Source organism: Mugil cephalus, chromosome 20, assembly GCF_022458985.1.
Source record: "Mugil cephalus isolate CIBA_MC_2020 chromosome 20, CIBA_Mcephalus_1.1, whole genome shotgun sequence".
Lineage (NCBI taxonomy): Eukaryota > Metazoa > Chordata > Actinopteri > Mugiliformes > Mugilidae > Mugil > Mugil cephalus.
The window spans coordinates 11345647-11362904 of record NC_061789.1 but is presented as its reverse complement, the minus strand read 5'-3'; the positions used below and the strand labels follow the sequence as shown (position 1 = coordinate 11362904).

Here is a 17258-nt window from a genome sequence, read left to right as displayed (position 1 = left end):
AAATTCAATGTAGTACCTGAAACTAACCACACAGGCTGGACAGACGACGCTGCCCGCCCTCAACACACGGTCCCAGCAAAGAGAGAAAAGAGACAGAGAAAGGCACAAAGAGTTCTGAAACTGAGACACAGAACATGATGATTGGAGGGGAAAGGTGCATATAGACAAATACATGAGCAAAGAAAAGACTGGCAGAAAACAGGAGAGCTCTAAACTGAAAGATGAACCGAGACAGAGGCCGATGACGAGACGACAGACACAGAAAGGCACAAGTACAAAAAGTAGTTGTTGTTTTTTTTTTGTCATTTTTTTTTTCATTGACATTTTCTGCTATATTTTTCTTGAATGCGGGATGAGGCCGAGGAGGAGAGGACAGCATGAAAAGAGAGCGAGGGATTTTGTGGCCTTGAGAACGAGGCATTTTTCTTTTTTTGTTTTTTTTCTTCCTTCTTTTGAAATAAAAAAGGCACAAAGACATTTGAACTGAATCACTAAATGGAGTCGGAACAACAAGTGTTACATGGAGTAAGCATACAAAATAAAAAGGTGTCTTAAAAACAAATAAATTTAATACTATTATTCTGACCGTCATTATTATTAATATTATTTCCATCGACGTTATTGTTATTGGTTTCATCAATAATTTTCTCCCAGAAAGAGAAAGAGAGAGAGAAAGAGAGAGAGACATACGTACTGAGTGATGCTGCTAAGTGTGACTGAGGTAAATGTTTCCTGCCTGCTACGGACCCAAATCATTACACACACAGTCGAGACGGCACCAAACAAAAACAAAAAACAAAAAAAAACAGCCAATTTAATCTTAACCTGTGTGCAAACCTTTCTGGAAATGTATAATTCAATAAGAATAACTGGTAAAAACTGAAGTACCGTAGTGTTAGTCGTGTGTATCTTCTCAGTTGAGACGTGCAAAAATACCATTAACAGGAAGAAATGAAAGAGAAAAAAAAAATCAGTTTCACTTTTTAATGATATCCTCCTTTATGAAGGATTTGTGAGTAGTGATCAATGGTTTTATATATAATGACTGATAATTTTGTTCCATTATGAGCCTTAATAAAAACAACCGTACCGTATCTTTACAAAGGGTTTATATGTCGCAGCTAAACTCTTCATAAACGTCTGAACATTTATCAATGTTTTCTATGGCTTGTTTAGACACAAGGATCCTGTCAAAAACCAATGCTTCCTGAGCTCTTTCTAAGCTCCTTCATAAAGAGGTTATAATCAGGGAGTGAGTAATGGTGATCTTGGTCATTGTGGAGTAAATATCAGCAGCTAAATCAAATAATCCTGTCATTAACCCAAGTTGGCAACTAAAACTAGCTTAACGGTTTTTTATTTAACATCTTTCCTAAAACCGGTCGGACGATGACCCCGTTTCACGCCCGTGTGTGTGTATTTGTTTGCCGCAGAAGCTAAGCTATCGCGTACGTGCATCTTCCGTTATCCGCGTGCTGATGCCGGTGGTTTTCATGCGAACTGAGCTCGGCCCCTCTCCAGTCCAGAGGACGGAGGTCAGGCAGCTGAAGGCAGAACGGTCCTGCATGCGTTCAATCTGCTGATGCAGCTTCCTTTTTCCTGAGACAACAACAACTTCTACTTTTAGCGTTTTTTTTTTTCCGGGAGGGTTACATGAGTTCACGTGTTTGCCGACGACAAGCTAATATATTGCGATTGTTTTGTGAAACGTCTGAGAAAAAAATGTAGATAATCTTTCGCCGTGTCTTCGTTTTTCTTCTGTTTGCTTTGTCGGCGGCTCGCTTAGCCTCGCTGCCGTTGCCTAGCAACGACTCACAGCTGACGTTACCAACCGAACAGCAAAACATTTTGTGTAGCAGACTTCTCAAGTTGTAACCACGAGCTCACGAGCTACATTTGTAGGCAAGATGGCAGCTCCCGTTTCTGCTGCGTTTTGGCTTCGCTTTTGAAGCAGTGGGATAAAACTGAGGCGATTAATGCAATAAAACTAATAAAAGGCGTCAAGTTTTACCCTCATAAACCGAGATCTACTTTTACAGAGAGAAATGTTTGATCTGTGTGAGACCAACTTGTGGCATCTAAAATGTAGCGGTAAATACATGTAAACCATGTAATTAGTGTTAGTATGATTATTATTAGTAGTAGTAATAGTAGTAGTAGTAGTAGTACACATTCATTATTGTTGATTTAAATTCACATTTCAGATGTCGGTTTTATAGCTTTTTTTCAATCATAAATTAATGTTATTATTAAAAATAAATCTATTCATTTTATTTAGGGGTTAATCTGCTATGATTTAAGCAGTTATAATCCTGCGTGCACAGGAATCGGCTGCAGCACTCGGGCTCGGTCACAACTTCCTGAGGAGGATTACACTTCTGAGCTCCTCTGCCAATATTTCACAGCAAACTACATCCACGTTTGCAGCTGGTTTAGATTCTGGCGACTCATTTTTTTATATATATTTTTTTTTTGCCCTTTTTATTTTGAACGTTTGTCTCGTTAAGCAAGGTTTTTAAATAATGCTATCTGCAGCTCACCGGGAAAAATGTGAAACATGGAGAACTGCATGCTGAATTCTGCGTTAAAATCTAAATTTCTCATCCCACATAAGTTGCAAAGCAGACAAATAACATTTTTTTTTTTTTCTATGGATGAGACAAACAGTGTTATAAATGAGTGCAGGTTGTTGTGAAGGAGCCACAGCGCTAAGCAGACACTTCCTGTGGACAGGTAAAGCTGTTTTTTTTTTAAAAAAAACAAAACAAAAGAAAAAAAAATGGCGCATCGTCTCAGCTGGAGTGTAATGCTTTGAGTCTTCTCGCCACAGTTGAAATGTCTGTAGAGTATGTTTGGCCTCTGGCTAGCGTGTGCTGTCTTGGCAGGACCGCTGTGAGGTATTGGATCTGCTGGCTTCACAGCTCTCACTACTGTTCACGAAGAGAGGACAGAGCCCACTGTGAGGCGCACCGGCAAAACACGAAGCTTATCTGGCTAAAGACTCAAAGAAATGTACCGCTAGTTTAGTGTTAGTGTAAAGCCGCTCTCACCCGTCTCACCGTTGCTGCTTAGTCTTCTCTCTCTCTCTCATTTAGTGTTAGTACTTTTACACCTCCTCCTCCTCATCCTCCTCTTCCTCCACCTTGCTAACAAAATAAAAATACTGGTTATAAATGGCTATGATGTACGCCGCCTCATTCATTCTCGCTTTCGCTCTCGCACGCACACTCTGTCAGATACACACAAAAACACGCATACACCTCCTCCTCCTCCTCCTCCTCCTCCTCCTCCTCCTCCCATTCTTCCTCCTCCTGGCCTTCCCTTCATCAGAAGAAGGAGTACTGGTTATCGATGGCTCGGGGAGCCCTCGCTCCGTCCCTCTCTTCTCCCTCCACAGCTTCTAGTTGGCGGAGAGGAGTGTCCCTGTCTCTGTCCTCCCAGTCCTCCACTCCTCCCCCGCTACCACCTCCGCTGCCTCCACTTCCTCCCGCTCCTGCCGAGGCCGCCATTGTCACCACAGTCGCCGCCGCCGCCGCCGCTCCTCCTCCTCCACCTCCTGCTCCTGCTGCTGCTGCTCCTCCTCCTCCACCACCACCTCCTCCTCCTCCTCCTCCCGCTGTTGCTGTTGCTCCTCCTCCTCCTCCTCCTCCTCCTCCTCCCCCCGGCTCCGTCTCGTTTCCCCTCTCCTGGGGCGGAGTAGGCGGCGGCGGTCGCCCCGGCGGCAGGGGAGGAGGCTGAGGCGGGCTACGGGGTCTGCTGGTCAAGTCTGCAAGGAGGAGCAACAGGCGAGAAAAGGAGAAAAAGAAAGAGAGGAGGGAAATGAGAGAGAAGTGTAAATAAAGGAAGGCAGAGGAGGTGGGAGGGTGGGGGGGGTTGAGGGTGGGGGTGGTGGGGCGGAGGAGGGGGGGGGGAGGAAATAAGGCCGAAAGTGGAAGTGACAGCGTAGTCGGAGGAAAGAAGGATGAGAAGTTGGAGAGAAAAAGAGAAAGTGACAGTGAGTGGTTGGTTAGGCGGCGGAGGTCTGCGGTCGTGGAGTCCATGGGAGTCATGGAGGCAGTCCAATTCACGGTGAACACACACACACACACACACACACACACACACACACACACACACACACACACAGGCAACACACAAACTATAGGACAATATCTACAAATCCACATTTAACCAGCAGTGATGAATCTGCTCCTAAAAATGACTGTTTTATCATCTGTCTCATCTAATTCATCAAAAAGTGTAAAAAAAAAAACTAAAACCTCGTCCCCGCGACGAGTCTCCAAACTCATCAATTTGTCTGAACAACTGAAAAATGTTCAGACTGTGATCATATGCTACGCAAAAAGCAGGCAAAAACGTCTTCACATTTTTCAATTTAAAATACCTGTTAACTTAGAAAATAAAAAGCATTTTAAGGAAGTCAAATTAAAATGTATTTGGCTTTAAGATTAAAATCAATGGTCAGATTTGTAGAAGAAAAAAATAAACTAAAACACATATATACATTTAAACCAAGACAACTGTGGCGCTGAACCTGAACGTTGAAACAAACTCATGAAGAACTTAAAGCTGCACAGCTCAGAAGCAGGAAGCCGTCCTCTGACATGTGGGTAAATAAAAAATAAATAAAAAAAATAATAACTAAACGGCCTCACTCACTCCCTGCCACACACTCTTTTCTCTCTCTCTCTCTCTCGCTCTCAGCTGAGTCCGGTCTCACTTACACACAGTCAGAGATGGGGGTTGATGGAGAGTCAGGATGGCGCGTGGTGATGACATCACAGACTGTAGGCCGACTGCCTGCCCTGTCCCGGCCTGCAAGGGATGAGCCAACGGATACAACAAGACAACAACAAAGAGGTCAGAACACAGATGGGAGCAGATGAAAAAGGCTGCGGGGTGCGAAGCCGAGCAGAGTTCGTTTCTGTCCCTGTTATTTTAAAACGTTTAAAATTGTCCCGAATCTTCCGAGATAGATACGTGTTTAGTGGTCGCTCGTTTCAAAACGTCTGATTCTGGATACGTGTGGAGAGGGAAAGGAAGAGATGAGAGTGAAAACATGGCTGCCACGAAAAAACACACAGACAGACATTTGATGGATGTGTTTCCAGCTGTGCAGCAGCTCTGACCTTCGAGGTGACTGTTCACTTCCCTACAGGTGTTCAACACCTGGCTCACATTCTAGGATCTGTCTGTCCATTTGTCTAACGCTGCGGATGTAATACAAACCAGAGCCGTATGTTAAAGAGAGTTTGGCCAACTAGGGAATGGACTGTCTGAACTATCCCTCTATGCTGATTGGTTCTGAGCTGGTCACGTGTTTCATGGGCGCCATGTTGGATACATGTAACCAATATTCACCCGTAGAGAAGTGGTGATAACAGAGAATAAAGTTATGGGAGCAGAAGATTAAAATTAAGAACTGGATGTGAACTGATTTCTCCCCGTTATGTGAGGTACATGTCAATGTCTCCCTTTGACGTTTTTTAAGATTTTATATATGAAAAATAAAGTTAATGTGGACCTTGATCTCAAAAATGCCCAACACCACTTTACAAATGAAGGAAGTTTGAAGTTAACAAAGCCTGCTGCTACGTAGTTATTTAGACTAAAGGCTTAGAAAAATAACAGCTACCGTCATATATGCTGTGAATATGTAATTTATCTCCATGTACTGACAGAAAAATCTACGTAACTTTGCCTCGGTTGCTACTAACTTATTATGCCTAGCGTGCTAATGTTATAATGATTATAGTAAATACAGTAAGACTAGTTTAATTTTGACTATTTAAGGATGTTGGGATATTTAAGTGAGTGCCTTTTACATATGGACAGACGTTGGCAATAACATTTACAGGCCCAATCTTCCCTTTGATGTAGCAAACATAGCGCCCATGATTTGAGTTGGCCAGACTCTCTTTAACATATGGCTCTGATTCAGACATTGTACCTTTTATTTACTTTTAATGTGCCACATGTTTTATTTGACCCTGCTGCAAACACAACTTGGTCACATGTCATTGCCGTAGATGTTTAAGTTGTTTTATGTTTTTTCTTCTTAAAGAACCTGAAGCTACAACAGACGGATGAAACTACGGAGGCTACGGTGAAACAACAAAAACAGCTGTGATCAGTCAGGTCGTGTTTATAGTATTGATTTCGTCAACAGTGAAGAACAAGTCCACATTTTAAACATCTTACACGAGTAAGAAAAAAGATTTGCTTGTTTCTTTTTCCCTGTGGCTGCGTCTCCACCGACTCTACAGCTGAAACACCTAAAGCCTAAACGTTAACATCAACAGAAGAAACTTACCAGCGGGTATCACACCTGACGCCAGTAACTCCAAACAAGTTTGAACGAGTCAGACATAAACTCATGGTGGGGTCCTGGAGATCACGGGGGAACGAGGAAGAAGAAGAAGCCCATACCTGGCTGGCGAACCGCGGTGGCCCCCACGAAGCTGATGAGCGTGACATCGGAGGCGCCTCCGGACTCCAGGGGAATGGGATGCACCCGGAAGTGCTCCAGCATGTCGAAGATGGACTGGAACCAGAGGTGCTGCACTCGACACTGGCCGTCCTCGTTCAGGGACAAGCGGAGATGCTGGAGTGGGTGGAAGCAACGTGTGAACAAAACTGACTGTAGACCACAGGACTTCAACAGGGGGTCCACAGAGGAACGCAAAATGTTGGTTGATTAGACATTTTTTATATTTTTTTAATTTTCCCCCACAGATTTTTTTTGTTTTTTTTTCCAAATACAAATTAACATGAATCCAACATATATATAGTATATGTACCAGTTAGGTTTGTTTATGTTTACTTGGTAGGGGGTCCCTACTTTTGGGGTAGACGTTTTACTGTAGATATTTAAGTCTCAAATGTTCCACTTATAAAGCAAGACTGAAGTAATCTGATTGAATGATCTGTTAATATATTAGTCTCTAGAGAGGAGGACGTATAAATAAGTATCTGCTGATGAATCACAATCAACATTGTGATATTTACTGTAAACAGGATTTAGTTTCAGGATTGTTTTTTTTTTGACTTCCTCGGTCTCGGACTCACCTTGGCCTTGCCCTGGAAGTTAAAGGTGAGGACATATTCTCCGCGCCGTGTCTCGCTCTGCCGGACCAGAAAGACGCCGTGGCTCGCCGGCCCTCCAGCCAGCACCAGCTGGGCAGCTTTGAGACGCGACAGGGTGCCGTGGAACCACTGACACTCGCTGAGCGGGTGCTCGACCGTCTCGGTCGTCGGCACATCGGAGAAGAGGAAGGACCCTGGATGATTGAAGAAAAGACAATAATCATTAATAGTCACTGTCATCATTGCGCTGCAACAGGTTGCCGTTAAGTTTGACAGTGTCACCTGTGGCGTCTGGCGTCTCAGCGAACGGCGTGCCCAGGCTGGCCCCGCCTCCTCCGAGTATTCGGCCGTCGGGTTCGTCGAGGGGGGCTCGGGGTGGCAGCTCCGGAGGGAGGGGATCCATCAGGGGTGAGGAGCCTCCGATTCCTCCGTAACACACTGGCATGACCGAAAAGAACAAGAGAGCGGAGAAAAGTCTCTCACGTTAAAAAGAAGACTCAAGTTTAGCGGAAGAAGTTGCATATTCTCAGGATTCAACAGGAGCAGCTGGAAGTAGAGAGCGATCATGTACGTTTCTTAAGCTAAATTTCAGCTTTCGCTTTGAATCTAGTCCGTACTCTGTCATCCACCTCCCCAGATATGTAAATGCACGTTGCTGTGACGCCGACTACGACAGCTGTGGTCTGAAGTGCATTTCCTCATCCAGGACAAGCACAGACATCGGTGAGACCAACATGCTGGAACCGGTTGAAAGACTCAAATATTTTTTAGGGGAAATTTATAAGGAATAACGAGCTGCAGACCCCAGCACTGTGCACGTCCATTTATTCGGGTGATCTGCCAGTAAGAATAACAGGAAGTAGAGAGAAGAAGAGTTCACAGCATCACTCGTAAATGCTTACCAGGCCACATAGAGCAGCTAACTGCCACTAAATTATTAAAGAGCTCTATGAGACGGAAAGAGGAGTGATTTATACGTGCGAGACAGACGAATGGAAAACTGTTGGAATAAGGGCTGTGGCTGGCAGCTTAAAATCCCTTTTCCTGTGTCAATCATGATTAATTATAAACACGGGGATGCATAAAGAATGTATGCGTGAGATACTATTATACTGATACTATTGTTGATCTATTTCCACCCACAGTAGGAGGCCGTCACAAACAGAGACACGCTCACCTTGTGAAAGACGGTCACCAATCTCAGGTGTCCCGCTGATGTCTAAAGGCCCCATACACACGCCCTCAGCGTCTTCCTGTTCACTGTGGGAAAGAGGAGGCAGGCGAACCAAACACACACACATCTGTCAGAGAACATATCAGACGATACGAGGAGGCTGCAGCGGCTCGGCTGTCGTCTTTACCTGAGACAGATGCCGTTCCTGATGTCGCTCAGCCAAGCCCTCATCTGAACAGCGTCTCGCGTTTCTATCACGTACTGCGCCGCGCCGTCCAGCTGAGGGGGAATAAAAAAGTCAATCAGAGTCTGTGTGGATGCTTCACTGCTATGACCCCTCACAAACCAAAGTGCAGCTTATGTCTACATTTATATTTGCTTAATCTACTCCAATGTGTTCCATCTTTACTGATCCAAAACAATCAATTCAGAAATTGCGGAGATGGAGAAGCAGCTAAAAACACGCTACTACCAAGCGGACCAATCACAGCTCTTGTGATCTGTGTTGCCGTGATGCCTAGTTACATTTTTGAGGATGCCTATGGCGCTCGGGTCTGTGTGAAAGTGGCCGCGCATTAAAAGGGACGGAAAGACGAGACGGGGGCCTCGGGCGGTTACCTGCAGCAGAAAGGTGTTTTCCTTGTCGGGGACCTCCAGCGCTGTGGTGCTTCTCACATCCACGATCGAGCAGCAGGGGACAGTCAGCCGAGGCTTTGACGACTGAGGAGACAAACAGCAGTTTTCCCTTTAGCTTTAAGAAGTGGCTGTTATGAGGCGTTAAGAAGAACATTTAAGAAATAAGGTCACTAGAAAGAGATGATCTTAAGTATATTCCCACCTGACATGAATTAATAATGTAATGATTACTATTATTCAGGTTTATATAATATGCAGTACTATGACTTCCATGAATGGGATCTTTGGGGTTACTCACTTTGGGTGGAATGAAGAATTCCAAGTAGTACTCCTCTCCCCGCTCTCCTCCTTCTCTGTCCCTCTCCTTAAGGACCAGGCGACATTTATGCCAGCGTCCTCCCCTCCAGGGCACGTTCCCTCCGCTGGCCAGAGGCTGCACCGAACCGGCCTGAGCTGCGGCGGACGAAGCTGAGGCAGCGTTGTTGTTGTCCGTGCCGTGATGCAGCAGACCGAACGAGAAGCCGGAGAAGCTGTGGCTCCCGCTCAACTCGTCGTTGGACGAGCTGACGCTCACCCCGCCCTCCCGCACCAGCCGGCCCACCTTCCGCGGGGGGCCCATGGCGGCGGCGCTGCTCGGCGGCAGCATGGAGGAGGCGGACTGGGAGCCGGAGGCGTTCGGGGTGAGGACGGGGGGAGGGGACCGGGACAGTCTGAGTTTCTCCAAGCGGTGGCTCCACTTCTCCTTCTCGCCTCCCTCGCCGTTGCTTCGCCGCCGATCCCGGGCGGCCTCCGACAGAGACAGCGAGGTGGCGCTGCTTGAAGACGACGGCGGCAGGGAGGAGGAGGAGGAGTGAGGCAGGGACAGGGGCATGGACAGGGAGACGGGCATGGAGGAGGTGGGCGTGGGGGGCTGGGTGCCAGAGTTCCTCTTGGAGGCCGAAATCAGGCTGGCATCCTGGACGCCCATGGTGTAGCTGTAGCTGGAGGGCAGCTGGCTCTGGGCGGAGTCGCTGGAGGAGCTCCGCCAGTGCAGGATGCCGCGGACGCTCCCCCGGACGCTGCGGCCGACGCTCCGCAGCGAGAAGCGCTTCTTCAGTTTGTTTTTGGAGGAGTTGGGCGTGCTGCTGCCTTTGGAGCCGGGTGGAGGAGTGAGAGAGGAAGGCGGGATCTGGGGAGTGTGCGAGGGGTCCGCGTTGTCCACCTCCGAGGACTCCGCCTCCCGCTCTTCCGGCTCGACGTCTTCGCCGACGGACGCCACCCCGAGCCAGCAGTCCTCCTCCTCCTCGACGGGAGCCTCCCCGTTTCCGGGGGCCATCATGGGCCCCCTCTCCTCGCGCCTCCCGTTGTTGCCTCCGACCGAGGAGCAGCACGACGACGACGAAGACGGGGGCAGGACTTGCCCGTGGGCGTAGGAATCTTGAAACCTGTCCCCGCTGCGGCTCTCCAACACCAGCCGCGTCGGCGCGGGCTTGGACGCCGCGCGCGCCGCGTTAGTCGGAGGGCACGGCAGGACCGCCCCCCCGGTTGCCGACAGAGGAGAGACCGCTTCCTCTTCCAGGGAAGTCGCATCGGACTGGGGAGCCCAGCTCACCATTTCATCCCTCCCAGACGCGCAGCTCGGCGGGAGCACCCCCTCCAGCTCGCTCTGGAAGTGTCGGACGAAGCGGTCGGTGAAGCGCCGGCAGAAGGCTGCCGCCGAGTCGGTGGAGTAGTGAGGGTTTTCCAGGAGAAAAGCCCGAAAGTGGCGTGCGAAGTCCCCAGCGGCGACGCGAGCGTGGAGCTCACAGAACTCGGTCCAACTCAGGCAAGGCGAGGGGGATGGCGTCGGGGTGTCGGACAGCGAGGACGGGTGAGCCTGGGGCGGGGGGCTCACCAGCGGCGGGAGAGGGGGAGGCCGGGGGGACAAGGGCAGCAAAGACGGGGACGGCGGGGATGGGGACGGGGAGGGTGAGGGAGGTAAAGGAGAGGAGTTGGCAGCCCGCGGGCTGGGCGGCGTTAAAAGAGAGCCGTTCATCCTCCTGAAAGATCAGGAGCTCTGGCCGAGTTGATGATCTTGTCAAATCACTTCAGACATACAACACAAACTTGAAGTGATTGCACAGCTGGGGTGAATGAGTGGGCGCAAACACGGCACATTGGTCTCCTAATTTACAAATGAGTGCGAACTTAAGTGCTGTTTTCAGCCCCATCTAAAAGAAAGAGTTAAGAGGACGACGCGGCGGGTTTAAAAGAGGTCAAATGTCACAAAGGATGAGCTTTTTGCTACATTATTTTGTGTAACCATGACCTTTATCTTTTCCGCACGAGAATAAGGGGCTCAGACGGCCAGTGAGTGACAGGACTGAAGAGGGGAAATGAGTGGGATTCGCAGCGTCAGCCTCGTCTCACCATCCGACATAAATCCAGAGAAGTTTGGCCACATCCTGTAAAAAAAACAGACACAAACTTTAACTTTACACGCTCCTAAATAACCTGAGAACACTTTATAACTTAAAACTATGAGAGCTGTAAGAAGGCAAAACACAGAACTGAGATAACAAACTGGATTCAACAAAAGGAATAACAGAAGATGTAAGTTATAGCTATAAATAGAAGTATAAGTTAAATTGAATGGGTTTTTTTTTTTTTAAAGATCTTATCTCATTTCTATATCCCTACTTTTACCTAAGACAATGATCAGGACACTTCTTATGCCTAATGTTTTCCTTGCCATACATGCATCACTTCCAACTGAGCCTAAATACAAACTCAAGATTTTTGTCCTTTAGGCGGGTCCCGACTTCTATAACATTCCTTACCTCTAATTTAATTTACAAACTAAGCTAAGAGCATACGAAACATACAGAGAGCCTCTAAAACATGAGGCAAAGCTTTAAATTAGGTGACTTTACAGCACCGCAGAAAGAATTAAGTTATTTTTTATGCTGAGATGCCATAAATTTCATGGTTTCAACTTCTCAAGCGTGGACTTTTCCTTTTAAGAACTCGAATATTAATCATTTTTCATATCATATTATGCATCTAACGGTTATTTTCAAGGTGAATGAATCTACAAATCACTTATTAGTCAAAGAAATGTCAAAGTGTCATCAGTTTGTTTTTTTTAGAGCCAAACAATAAATCAAAGAAAAACTACACTATAAATAATAATTAGTCGCCAGCCTATAGAGGTTTAACTCAGCCCAACCAACTACAACTGCTGCCTTTAATGCATCAGTTAAAATAAATAATAATTTTACAGATAGGCAGATATAAATGTGTCCCTGTCATGGGTGTCTTTTACATTTCGTTACTGGTAACATTTTTCTTATTAATGCATTAATATTAATTAACAATGTAATTAACTATATATAACAGCAACGCAGGTACAGAATTAAAAGATAAAAACGAACAACAAATAAATGAGTTACATAGGAACATAATTAAGACACTTGCATGCAGAAAGACTGACTCCACTGTTTTCAGGTTTCGTAGACGCAGTTCGGACTGAACCTTTTTCCAAGCATCTGGAGCCGAAAACCTCAAGAGCTTTCCCTCCCAATCCAGTTCTTATTATTAGAAAAACCAAGAAAAAAAATATCCATTGAGCGGAGATTGTAACCTTCTTGTTTCCACGTTAAAGGAGAAGATAAATAAGAAGGAATTTAACCATATCAACCGATTTTGTTCGGGATTTCTATTTCTAATACTCACTGTGGTGCGTTTAGCTGATATTCGTATTTCTACAGTGTGATGATCGCACATCTACTTAAATAAAAGGATGTGAACCCCCTTCTCGATCGCCGCCAAATGCGGGCGATGCATCGTGAAACAGCTTTAAGTGACATAAATATTGGATCATGTCGCCTCACTACCATGGAGCAGAAAGCGGTGTGTGAGTCTTGCTTGCTCGTTCAGCTTCCTTTAAAGACGTGTAACGTTAGCCAGCTAACAATAGCTACACAGCCTCGACTCGACTACAGACCTGTCGTTCATTAGCACCTTCATTTGGCCCCGCTGGTTGCATTTGGCTGATTTCTGAGACGGCCACTGTGACCTGAGGCTGGGATGTGACCACACACTGAATCACCTAAAGATTATCAGCTAGCCATGCTAACCGTTAGCCTGCTAGCTATTAATAAACCTGCTACCTAGCTTTCAATATTGCTCCAGCTTCACCTGTGTATCACAGTCCAGCGTGTTCATCCGCGTCTTTGGGTGAAGCTGCCGCACATTTCGTCATTCTTGCGGTCTACATAACGGAACAGTCCTTTTCGTAAAGGTTGTTGTTGTTGTTGCTAAATATGAATATTTTGCTAATGTCTCGCCTGGACCCCTTCTTCTTCTCGCTCTGCACCCTCTCTCGCGATATTTGGGAGGTCGGCGAGTGCAGCGTCTCGTTCCTGACAGCGGCCGTGAAGAAAAAAACAGCTGGAGCCGACGGGCAGCGACAAGAGACAGACGAAAAACAAATGGTGCAGGAGAAAAAAGTGGAGCGACGGCTTCCGCTCGGACTTCCACCCCACCCCCTCCACGCAAAACAAACAAACTAACCCAGAGCTGGGACCTCAGGAGTCAGGACGGGTCTCCGCTCCGTCCGGAAGGGGTCCCAGCTCAGTACACGCTCCGGTCCGGCAGCACACATGTTCAGTTCAATTACATTTTATTTATATCAAGAATAAAGAGTCTTTATTGTCATTCTGAGAACATAACTAAATTGTGCAGATATATGATGTTGCATGACAATTTGGGAATATAAGAGGTAGACAGGTTGGAGAATTGTTGATTCAGGTAGGAGTGAATGAAGACTGGGTTGTTGATGATGAGACCACGACAACAGATGTAGTACAGAGCTCCACATGTCCAAGGATCTGATGTTGAGCTGAACCCAGTGCATCTGATCTATAATAATAATAATAATAATAATAATAATAATAATAATAATAATAATAATACGTCGGGAAAAAACAGGCAAAATACACACAAATGTACATTAACAAAATTATTAATAATTAATTAAACCATCTATGGAGCATCAAATGTGAAATTATTATTGGTGCATTAATGTGTAAGGAGCATGGAATAATTATATTTGCAAAAGAGGGGATCAGTTGACTTCATAAGGAATAATCTGCTTATCATTTCCTCATTTAATTAGTCTGTTGGTTGGATTGTAAAAAAAAAGAAACAGACAACAAAACAAGTTGGGGATATAATTAAATTGAAAGCTTGTAACTGCACACGGGAGAATTTGGGGTATTTTTTTCCCCAGGAAAATAATTTACTAAAAACTAATATCGTAGATGAACTCTAACTTCGGTATATTCCTCTTCAAAATGTAAAAAAAAAAATGTTATCTTTGAAGACAATTAAATAAAAATTTGAAAGTGATATAACCTTAATTTTGTCACATTGACAACGACACCACACAGACCGGGTTTTATTTCCTCAAATCAGTGAGTGTACTGTAGAAAATGATCACAAAGATGTCCAGTTACACATAAGCTTTATCTGTTTTTTAAGGTTGGTGTTTTTGTTTTGTTTATTTATTTGTTCTTGTTAATGTAATTGTATTATTTAAAGGTCCATATGTAAACTGTACATTACATCTGTAACTGTCGGATAAGTAAAAACTAAAGATAGAAAAAAGAAAACAGAGGAAAACAAACCAGATTTTTACAATTTGTGTTTTGTCTTTATTGCACTGTCCAGTATGGCACAGGTGAAATATAAAATTGCACTTAAATCTTCACAACAATATTATATGTGATAAATATATATACATGTGACAACTTTTATAAACTTAAAGCATTTATATTTAAATTAAAGAAAAACACAGTTAAATGCTGATCAATCCTCATGATCACAATATACAATATAAAAAAATAGAACTCTCATTATTTTGTATTTAAAACCACAAATGTCAGCATGAGGCAGAGATGAATCTTATCACATATAGAGTGAAAATCATCATAACTTAATGTTAAACAGTCCCAGTGATCACAAGGTCCACATTTAGACCACTTCAGTCCACCTCCTCAATAGTTGGACCCTGGGAGCCGGCTCGTGCCTGCTCTCCACAGCTACTTGCAGGCATCCCTCCCTGGTACAACTTGCTGATGATGGGGTTGCACACTTTCTCCAGCTCTTTCTGCTTGTGTTGGTACTCCTCTTTATCAGCCAGCTGGTTGTTCTCTAGCCAGGTGATGGTCTCGTCACACTTCTCAATCAGCTTCTTCTTGTCCTCCTCACTGATTTTGCCCTTCAAGTTCTCGTCCTGCACGCTGCTCTTCATGTTGAAGGCGTAGGACTCCAGGGAGTTCTTGGCAGCGATTTTGTCCCTCTGAAGCTCGTCCTCAGCTTTGTACTTCTCTGCGTCCTGCACCATCTTCTCAATGTCTTCTTTGCTCAGTCGGCCCTTGTCGTTGGTGATGGTGATCTTGTTCTCTTTGCCGGTGCTTTTGTCCACCGCAGACACGTTCAGGATGCCGTTGGCGTCGATGTCGAAGGTGACTTCAATCTGAGGGACTCCTCGTGGGGCTGGTGGGAGTCCTGTCAGCTCAAACTTGCCCAGCAGGTTGTTGTCCTTGGTCATGGCTCTCTCCCCCTCGTAGACCTGGATCAGGACCCCAGGCTGGTTGTCAGAGTAGGTGGTGAAGGTCTGGGTTTGTTTAGTGGGGATGGTGGTGTTGCGTTTGATCAGGGACGTCATGACTCCTCCAGCTGTCTCGATACCCAGGGACAGAGGCGCCACGTCCAGTAGCAGCAGGTCCTGAACGTTGCCCGAGGTGTCACCTGTGAGGATGGCAGCCTGGACGGCAGCACCATAAGCCACCGCCTCATCTGGGTTGATGCTCTTGTTCAGCTCCCGGCCATTGAAGAAGTCCTGCAGGAGTTTCTGGATTCTGGGGATTCGGGTGGAGCCTCCCACCAGGACCACGTCGTGGATCTGCCCCTTGTCCATTTTGGCGTCCCTCAGGGCTTTCTCCACCGGCTCCAGTGTTCCCCTGAACAGGTCGGAGCACAGCTCCTCAAAGCGAGCCCTGGTGATGGAGGTGTAGAAGTCCACACCCTCAAACAGGGAGTCGATCTCGATGCTGGCCTGGGAGCTGGAGGACAGGGTCCTCTTGGCCCTCTCACAAGCTGTGCGCAGCCTCCTCAGGGCTCTCTTGTTCTGGCTGATGTCCTTCTTGTGTTTCCTCTTGAACTCCTCCACAAAGTGGTTGACCATGCGGTTGTCAAAGTCCTCTCCGCCCAGGTGAGTGTCTCCGGCTGTGGCCTTCACCTCAAAGATGCCGTCTTCGATTGTCAGGATGGACACGTCGAAGGTGCCCCCTCCCAGGTCAAAGATCAGGACATTTCTTTCTGCTGACTTGCCTTTGTCCAGACCGTACGCGATGGCGGCCGCCGTGGGCTCGTTGATGATCCTCAGGACGTTGAGTCCTGCAATGACACCTGCGTCTTTAGTGGCCTGTCTCTGGGAGTCGTTGAAGTACGCTGGGACTGTGATGACTGCGTTGGACACCTTGTGGCCGAGGTAGGCCTCAGCGATCTCCTTCATCTTCACCAGGACCATGGAGGAGATCTCCTCAGGGTAGAAGGCTTTGTTCTCTCCTTTGTACTCCACCTGAATTTTGGGCTTCCCTCCATCTGAAACCACCTTGAAGGGCCAGTGCTTCATGTCAGCTTGCACCACTGAATCATCAAACTTTCTTCCGATCAGTCTCTTGGCATCAAACACAGTGTTGCTGGGGTTCAGAGCCACCTGGTTCTTGGCTGCATCTCCGATCAGCCTCTCGGTGTCAGTGAAGGCCACATAGCTGGGGGTGGTCCTGTTGCCCTGGTCGTTGGCGATGATTTCTACTTTTCCGTGCTGGAAAACCCCCACACAGGAGTAGGTGGTGCCCAGGTCGATGCCGATGGCTGCGCCTTTAGCTGCAGACATTTTCACTGTACACGGTTTCCTGAGAAACAGTTAAACAACACGTTACAAACTAGACATCAGCACATTGTTCATTCATTATAAAGCACTTTATTCATGTTATTATTCAGTTCAGTATTATTAAGTCAAATTGATCTTCTTATATGATGAAAGCAATTTTAAAACAATACTAATTCTAGCATTTTCCTCAACTTCTTTTTAATTCTGTAAGTTAAATTTTGAGTCTTTCAAAGTAAACTACTTGTTCCATCACAGATGAAGGTTTTACTTACAGTTGTGTGTTGTCTGGTCTGTGCTGTGAAGAGAATTAATCTTCTTCTTCTATGTCTTCCTCTGAGAACTGATCTTCTTCCTCTTCTTCTTCTCTCGATCTTCTACTGAGCTCTGATCTGTTTCTGTCTCTGCTCTCAGAGCAGCTGCTTTATATCTGAGGAAGAGGAC

At 46.1% G+C, this 17258-nt stretch overlaps 1 protein-coding gene, 1 long non-coding RNA gene and 1 pseudogene across 2 annotated transcripts; 1 reads left to right on the top strand and 2 right to left on the bottom strand.

The window, feature by feature from the left end:
- Window positions 1-3620: 3620 nt before the first annotated feature.
- Window positions 3621-13439, bottom strand: sh2b1 (SH2B adaptor protein 1). The gene is made up of 10 exons (XM_047572131.1): window positions 13055-13439; window positions 9195-11319; window positions 8879-8980; window positions 8448-8539; window positions 8264-8346; window positions 7369-7524; window positions 7069-7280; window positions 6430-6604; window positions 4725-4815; window positions 3621-3766 (listed from the first exon to the last, which is right to left on the bottom strand). The coding sequence occupies exons 2-10, from the start codon at window positions 10908-10910 to the stop codon at window positions 3745-3747; spliced, it is 2649 nt and encodes an 882-aa protein (XP_047428087.1). The 5' UTR covers window positions 10911-11319; window positions 13055-13439; the 3' UTR covers window positions 3621-3744.
- On the top strand, window positions 3965-6417 carry LOC124998017. The gene is made up of 3 exons (XR_007111012.1): window positions 3965-4068; window positions 4705-4860; window positions 6065-6417. It is a non-coding gene; the product is annotated as an uncharacterized LOC124998017 (long non-coding RNA).
- Window positions 13440-14548: 1109 nt separating the features above from the next.
- Window positions 14549-17249, bottom strand: LOC124998279 (annotated as a pseudogene).
- Window positions 17250-17258: the final 9 nt, after the last annotated feature.

Excerpts from the sequence above, each read along its gene's own strand:
- sh2b1 (XM_047572131.1), bottom strand. The coding sequence starts at position 10,910 with ATGAACGGCTCTCTTTTAACGCCGCCCAGCCCGCGGGCTGCCAACTCC. Across the intron at positions 8,981-9,194 it reads AATTCTTCATTCCACCCAAA|TCGTCAAAGCCTCGGCTGAC; the intron begins GTGAGTAACCCC and ends TTGTCTCCTCAG. Across the intron at positions 3,767-4,724 it reads ACCCCCATCTCTGACTGTGT|ACTTGACCAGCAGACCCCGT; the intron begins GTAAGTGAGACC and ends TCCTCCTTGCAG.